The following is a 6,284-nucleotide window of genomic DNA, read 5'->3' on the forward strand; positions in this document are numbered from 1 at the left end:
GCGTCGCTTGCCCTGAAGGCCCCTTCCTGCCCTTCCCCATCCCCCCCCCTCCCGTCCCGGGCGAGCGAGGCTGCTACAGCAGCGTCGCTTGCCCTGAAGGCCCCTTCCCGCCCTTCCCCATTCCCCCCCCTCCCGTCCTGGGCGAGCGAGGCTGCTAGCAGCCTCACTCGCCCTGAAGGCCCCTTCCCTCAAGGCCCCTTCCCTCCCCCTCCCAATTCCCCCCTTCCCCTCCCCCACCTCGTCGATCCTTCTCCCGCCGGAAGGAGGGCCCACCTCCCCCAACCCCCAAAATCTCTCCCACCTCGGGCTAGCGAGGGATCCAGTGGGAGGGCTTCTGGTGTTTTGGTCCCACTGCCGGACCTCCTGGGGGCACCTAGTATTTTTGGCTGATGTGTGACGGAGTGTTGGACTGGATGGGCCATTGGCCTGGTCCAACACTGGCTTCTCTTACGTTTGGGGTAAGTGATGCAGTGTATTGTTGGTGCTTCGGGAGGCAACAGTGGAAGGGCTTCTAGTGTCCTGGCCCCTCTGCTGGACCTTCTGATGCCCCCTGGTATTTTTCGCCACTGTGTGACACAGAGTGTTGTACTAGTTGGGCCACTGGCCTGATCCAACATTGGTTTCTCTTATGTTCTTCTGTCTGGGGCAAGTGATGCTCTGTATTCTCGGTGCTTGGGGGGCTCCTAGTGGACCTCCTGATGGCACCTGGTATTCTTGGTCACTGTGTGACACAGAGTGTTGGACTGGATGGGCCACTGGCCGGATCCAACATGGCTTCTCTTATGTTCTTATGTCTGGGGCAGTGATGCTATGCATTCTTGGTGCTTGGGGGGGGCAACAGTGGGAGGGCTCCTGGAGTTTTGGTCCTGCTGGCGGACCAATGCCAAGGAGAATAAAAATGTATTGACCTGGTATCCTGGTATCCTCCCTCTTTATCTGACATGGGTGGTTTGCTTGTGTGTGCCATCAGATAGGCTCCCTAGCTCTGAGTTGGGAATACCTTGGAGAATTTTGGGGTGGAGCCTGAGTGGTGGGCGTGGCCTTCTGACACACTTCCGGTGATGTCAGGGGGTGTGGCCTTCTGTCACTTCCGGTGATGTCAAGGGGCGTGGCATATGCAAATAAGTTATGCTAATGAGTTATGCTAATGAGTTATGCTAATGAGCTCCGGCAGCTCTTTTTCTACGACAAGACCCCTGGTTAGAATAGAACAGAGGATCAAAAATCCTTCAACAAAGTCTTCATCAGAGGACTATTAATCACAAAACAAACATAAAACAAAATTTAACAGAATGTGTATATACATCATGTGTTAAGACAGCTTGGGTCAAAGGCACTCTTCAAACAAAACTTTGGGCTCAAGCATAAGGCTCTTACCGTAGCATTCTCTAAGTCCACTGCTGTGAATTAAGAAAAATACAAACTTACTCTTTTTTCTTCTGAGACTTTTCTTGGACTGGCTCTTCTTTCTCAGGCTCACGTTGCAGCTGGTTTTGGGTGAGGAACAGGACACGCTGAGTTTCCTGGTCCATACGCCTCATGTAGGAAGATTCTGATTCCCCTTTGCGCCTCCTGAATCTTGGCACAGGTATGTCGCCCTCTGAGCTAGGCCTCTGGTTGCTTCCTGAGACAAAGCATGCAACACGATAATTACATTGTCCTCATCAACATTCAGAGAGGAGACTGACTATCCTCTGATCCTTCACAGTCCTCAAGCTGGCTCTCTGCAAAGACATTTATTCCTAATCATGTAAGCACAGCTCTCACTGAACAGCAAGCCAAGTTGGAGAAAAACATCCAACCAGTTTCTGTGACCCAAGATACACAGAGGAGTGTTACAACTCACACCACGTCTATCCATGACTTCCTCAGAACTATTGTGAACCTCTTTGTAGCTGAGGGGGGCTAGAGACTGCAATCAAAAGTTTATTTGTACTGTGCATGCTTATTACACAGCTACTGAGAGCAAAAAGTAACCCCTGCCATAAATGACAGTGACTAAAACTTGCTTGTATTGGTGAATAGATTTGCACCAAAGTTTCATACCAGCAAAATGCACTCTATGCTGCTACCTCTTGACTAATCTATGTTCCAAGTGTAATTTTAACAGAATGACTATGACATCCTAAGAAGAGTTACAGCCTTCTAAGTCCACTGAAGTCAATGGCCTTGAAAGTGTGTAACTCTGCCTACTAGGATGGCACTATGATCAGTACACCATCTTGCAAGAATGTAGTCAAACATACAAATGTGATTACTGGAAATACCAACACACATGAAATCATCCTGGCAAAGATACAGGTCAGTCCTACTCCTTCCAAAACACACAACTGGTATTTAGACAACTAATGTAAAAGATGTACATCTACATGCATACATGCAATTAAGTTAAAGGGGTAATGGATAACATATACCAGAAAACATGACCAAAGACTGTCTCATACCTGCTTTCTTTTTCTTCCTGCTTGTGGGGTTCTTTAAGTCCTCACGGCTCTTCATGATCTCCCTCAGCCGATAGGGAATTTCTTGCTCATTAAGACATTTTGGTTTTGAGTTTATTTTCTTCTTCTTCTGGCTAATAAAGAAAGGCAGACAGACAGAAATCTTCGCAAAGGCTCTACAAAATTATCTCCTAATATCTTTACTGGAAAGATATTATAAGCATGTCCTGAACCCACACTATGCAAAAGACCAGCTGCAGTGATAGGAACAGAGCTTGCACACTACAAGGGAAGCTTGCACACTACTATTTGCATGGGAAGCAGGGATGAACTAAATGTTATGTTTTCCAGTGCTGTTAACATCACACATGGTTCACTGCAGGTAAGCTTGCCGATACAAAATATGTTTCTTGGCACAGTTCCTGAACACTCAGAAGCTGCATGACAAACAAAAATTCAGAAGGTGAAGAGTTTATGACCATCAAGGTGCAATAATGGAGAAAACTGCAAGCACTGAATTTCTACCTGACTGGAGAAGGGAGGGTCACAACTTGTGACAGGATATATGTAATGACTCCCACCTACCGGGCTGGACCCATGCTTGATTTGATCTTTGCTGCAGGCATTACAGTGGACTGGATCACTGCCACGGCAGTGCATTGGTCGGACCACCTTACCCTGAGGGCCCTTTGTGAATGTTTCACCCCGACCTGCTCACAGAGCCAAATGGACCCAATGTGGTTTCAGATGGCCCTGCGGGATCCAGTGCCCCCTGGCAGCTCATTAGATGAGCTTGTAGAGGATTGGCACAGCCGACTCTCTGCAGCCATCAACGAGATCGCTCCCTGACGCTCTCTGAGCCCCCACTCTAAACGCGCACTTTGGTACACCCAAGAGTTGTGGCTGATGAAGGCTAAGATGGCTAGAGAGACAGTGGCAGCACCTGGATCAAGGCGGATCGGCAGTGCTGTTGTTGTTGGACCTGTCGGCAGTGTTCGACACAGTTGACCATCAGCTACTGATTCACCGCCTCACTAATGCTGGAGTTCAGGGGCTTGCCTTGCAATGGCTCGCATCCTTCCTTCAGGGTTGGGGACAAAGGGTGGCACTAGGGAAACTGCTGTCCTGAAGGCATCCACTGATTTGTGGAGTGCCTCAAGGGGTGGTGCTTTCCCTGATGTTATTTAACATCTATATGCACCCCCTTGCCCAGACTGCCCGGAGACATGGACTAGGGTGTCACCAATATGCAGATGACACCCAGCTCTATCTGTTGTTGGGCGGCCAGTCTGACTCTACACTGGAAGATCTGGACCGGGTGTCACAAGCTGTGGCTGGTTGGCTTAGACCGAGTCGACTGAAATTGAATCCGACAAAGACAGAAGTCCCGTGTCTGATCCAGGGTGGTCCAAGGGCAGGGATCCCACTCCCGACCTTCGATGGGGCGCAGTTGGTGCCAGTGCTGGAGGTTAGGAGTCTGGGAGTGCTCTTGGATGGAGGCCCAGGTAGCAGCCACTGCCAAGTCAGCCTTCTATCATCTTCGGCTGATTAGGCAGTTGATTCCCTTCCTTGAATGCAACAACTTGGCAACAGTGATCCTTGTGATGGTCACCTCGAGATTAGACTACTAATACTCTCTACATGGGACTGCCCTTGTCCCAAATCTGGAAGCTGCAGCTAATGCAAAATGCTGCGGCCAGGCTGTTGATGGGTCCCTCTATGCGGGAGCACATCCAGCCTGTGCTGAAAGTATTGCACTAGCTGCCAATAGCATACCGAATTCGCTTCAAGGTGCTGTTTTTGACCTTTAAAGCCCTTTACGGTCAGGGTCCAGCACACCTAAGGGACTGCCTTTCCCCAAGTTCCCCAGACAGCACTGCGTTCAGGGGCCCCAAAGACGCCAGGCTGGCTATAACCAGGGCCAGGGCCTTCTCAGTAGCAGCTCCATACTGGTGGAACGAGCTCCCGGAAGAGATCAGGGCCCTGTGGGACCTTTTACAGTTCCACAGGACCTGCAAGATGGAACCCCTCCACCAGGCCTTTGATTAGGAGCCATATCAAACACCCGAGGAGTGACCCTGTGCCCTGGCCTTACCAACCTACAGCCTGGGTTCGCTGCTCAAATAAGTTGATCAAACTGAGCTGGAGAATACCATCATGACTGATACTGTCACCTTAAGTAGCATTGTCAGCTTGAAACCTTCTGTTCTCACACTTTATTAGATCACCATTCCACCACTTTAGGATAATTGATAAATGAATTGTTTATGGTTTTTGTTATGAATGGTTTTAATTGTATTTATATATGGATTTTAATGTAAGCTGCCCTGAGACTGCCCTGGTGGGGAGGGCAGGGTATAAATTGACCAAAGGCACATTATGTATACTCTAATAAAGACTCCCAAATCTTACCGTAGCAAGTTCAAAGGGATGGGACAATACTGCAGGCAGTAAAAGCTAGACATTGCCTAAGAATATAAGAGCAACACGGCTGAATCGGACCGGTGGTCCATATAGTCCAGGATCCCATAGGGTCAACACTTAAAAGCAAAGCCCAGATGCAAACTCCTTCCTCTAACCAGTGCTGACTCCCAGAAACTAATACTCAGAAGCATACTGTTTTTAATCCTAGAAGTTCTGTTTAGCCATAATGCCTAATAACCCACTCCAGGAATCTAACTATTCTTCCTACAAAGTCATCTGTAACCACCACAGCATAACGTGAATTCTCATGAATTAATTTTGCACTGTGAAAAAGTGCTCGTCTGAATCTCCAGTCCCTCACTTTCATTGGGTGCCCCCAACTTTTTAGTAAGAAAAGAGATGGAAGGTACATGCCAGTAGCTCAGAATGCAATTTGCAAGCCAAGCGGTACCAGGGGAAATCTACACATACCAGAATACACCTTAAATGCAGTCGGTGGGCATAGTCAAACCACTATCCTCAACCCCGCATCTGTAGTACAAGGATGGCCGTAACAGTAGTCTATTTAACAAGGTAAGGATCACTCTTATAACAACCCTGCAAAGTAGGCTAATTTCACGATAATACAGAAATGTTTGCGAAGTTCTCTGAACACGTTAAGTAACGTTGACAATACTGACCTATTACTACGCATCATTTCCCGCCGCGAGGAGGAGGCAATAGTACTCTCAGTCACGGAACGAGCCTTCTTTTGCTTCCCCATTTTGCTTCCTTGGCCGGGAACTATCCACGTGTGGTTGCCCTACTCCGACTACCTTGGAGTCCGACTTCCATTGGTTCACGCGCCTTTGTCCCCGCCTACACCACGGCTTTGCTTTGCTCTCCATTGGACGTCTCGTCAAAGACCCAGCCAGAGCCTCTCTGCATTGGCTTACTTGCTGAGGCCTGGCCAGTTACGTATGATTGTAACTTGCTTGATCGCTTACTTTGGCTGAGGGCGGGCCAGTTACGTATGATTACGGCCGGAGCTGCTGCGCCTATTGGACGAAAGAAATGTCAATTCCGGCATGAGGGAGTAGTGTGTGGTGGTTGTCAAGGGTCTTCTGCCTCGACTATGTTGTTATTAAGCGCTGTCCGGTCCAGTCGAGGGTTGCTGGGCCCTGTGGTTGGCGGACATGGAAAGGTGAGATGAAGGGCGTTGTAGGAAAGGGAGTTCAGGTCCCGCGCCAGCGGTCGAATGGAAGTTAACGGAAGGCTTGAGTTTTTGGAGCCTGATGGCAGGAGTGTTTACTTGGAAGGAATTAGCTGGTTCACACGCACAGAGGAGCACGATAGTATAATGGACTGTGGAGGGTCAGGTTTTGGGGCGCTCCGCGATGTTCTGTTTGATGTCTGATTTGCTCTTGTTACTACTGGCTC

At 48.9% G+C, this 6,284-nt stretch overlaps 1 protein-coding gene across 1 annotated transcript in view; it reads right to left on the reverse strand.

Annotated features, from left to right (window-relative positions):
* CCDC137 (coiled-coil domain containing 137) overlaps nucleotides 1–5,645 on the reverse strand; it is a 12,442-nt gene extending 6,797 nt beyond the window's left edge. The window contains exons 1-3 of the mRNA XM_015408809.1: nucleotides 5,546–5,645; nucleotides 2,445–2,575; nucleotides 1,429–1,624 (exon numbers count right to left, since the gene is read on the reverse strand). Of these exons, the coding sequence (XP_015264295.1) occupies nucleotides 1,429–1,624; nucleotides 2,445–2,575; nucleotides 5,546–5,628 (410 nt within the window). The 5' untranslated portion in view covers nucleotides 5,629–5,645. The remainder of the gene's footprint in view (nucleotides 1–1,428; nucleotides 1,625–2,444; nucleotides 2,576–5,545) is intronic.
* Nucleotides 5,646–6,284: the final 639 nt, after the last annotated feature.

The sequence above is a fragment of the Gekko japonicus genome, unplaced genomic scaffold, assembly GCF_001447785.1.
Source record: "Gekko japonicus isolate JY-2015 unplaced genomic scaffold, Gekko_japonicus_V1.1 scaffold57, whole genome shotgun sequence".
NCBI classification, from domain to species: Eukaryota; Metazoa; Chordata; class Lepidosauria; order Squamata; family Gekkonidae; genus Gekko; species Gekko japonicus.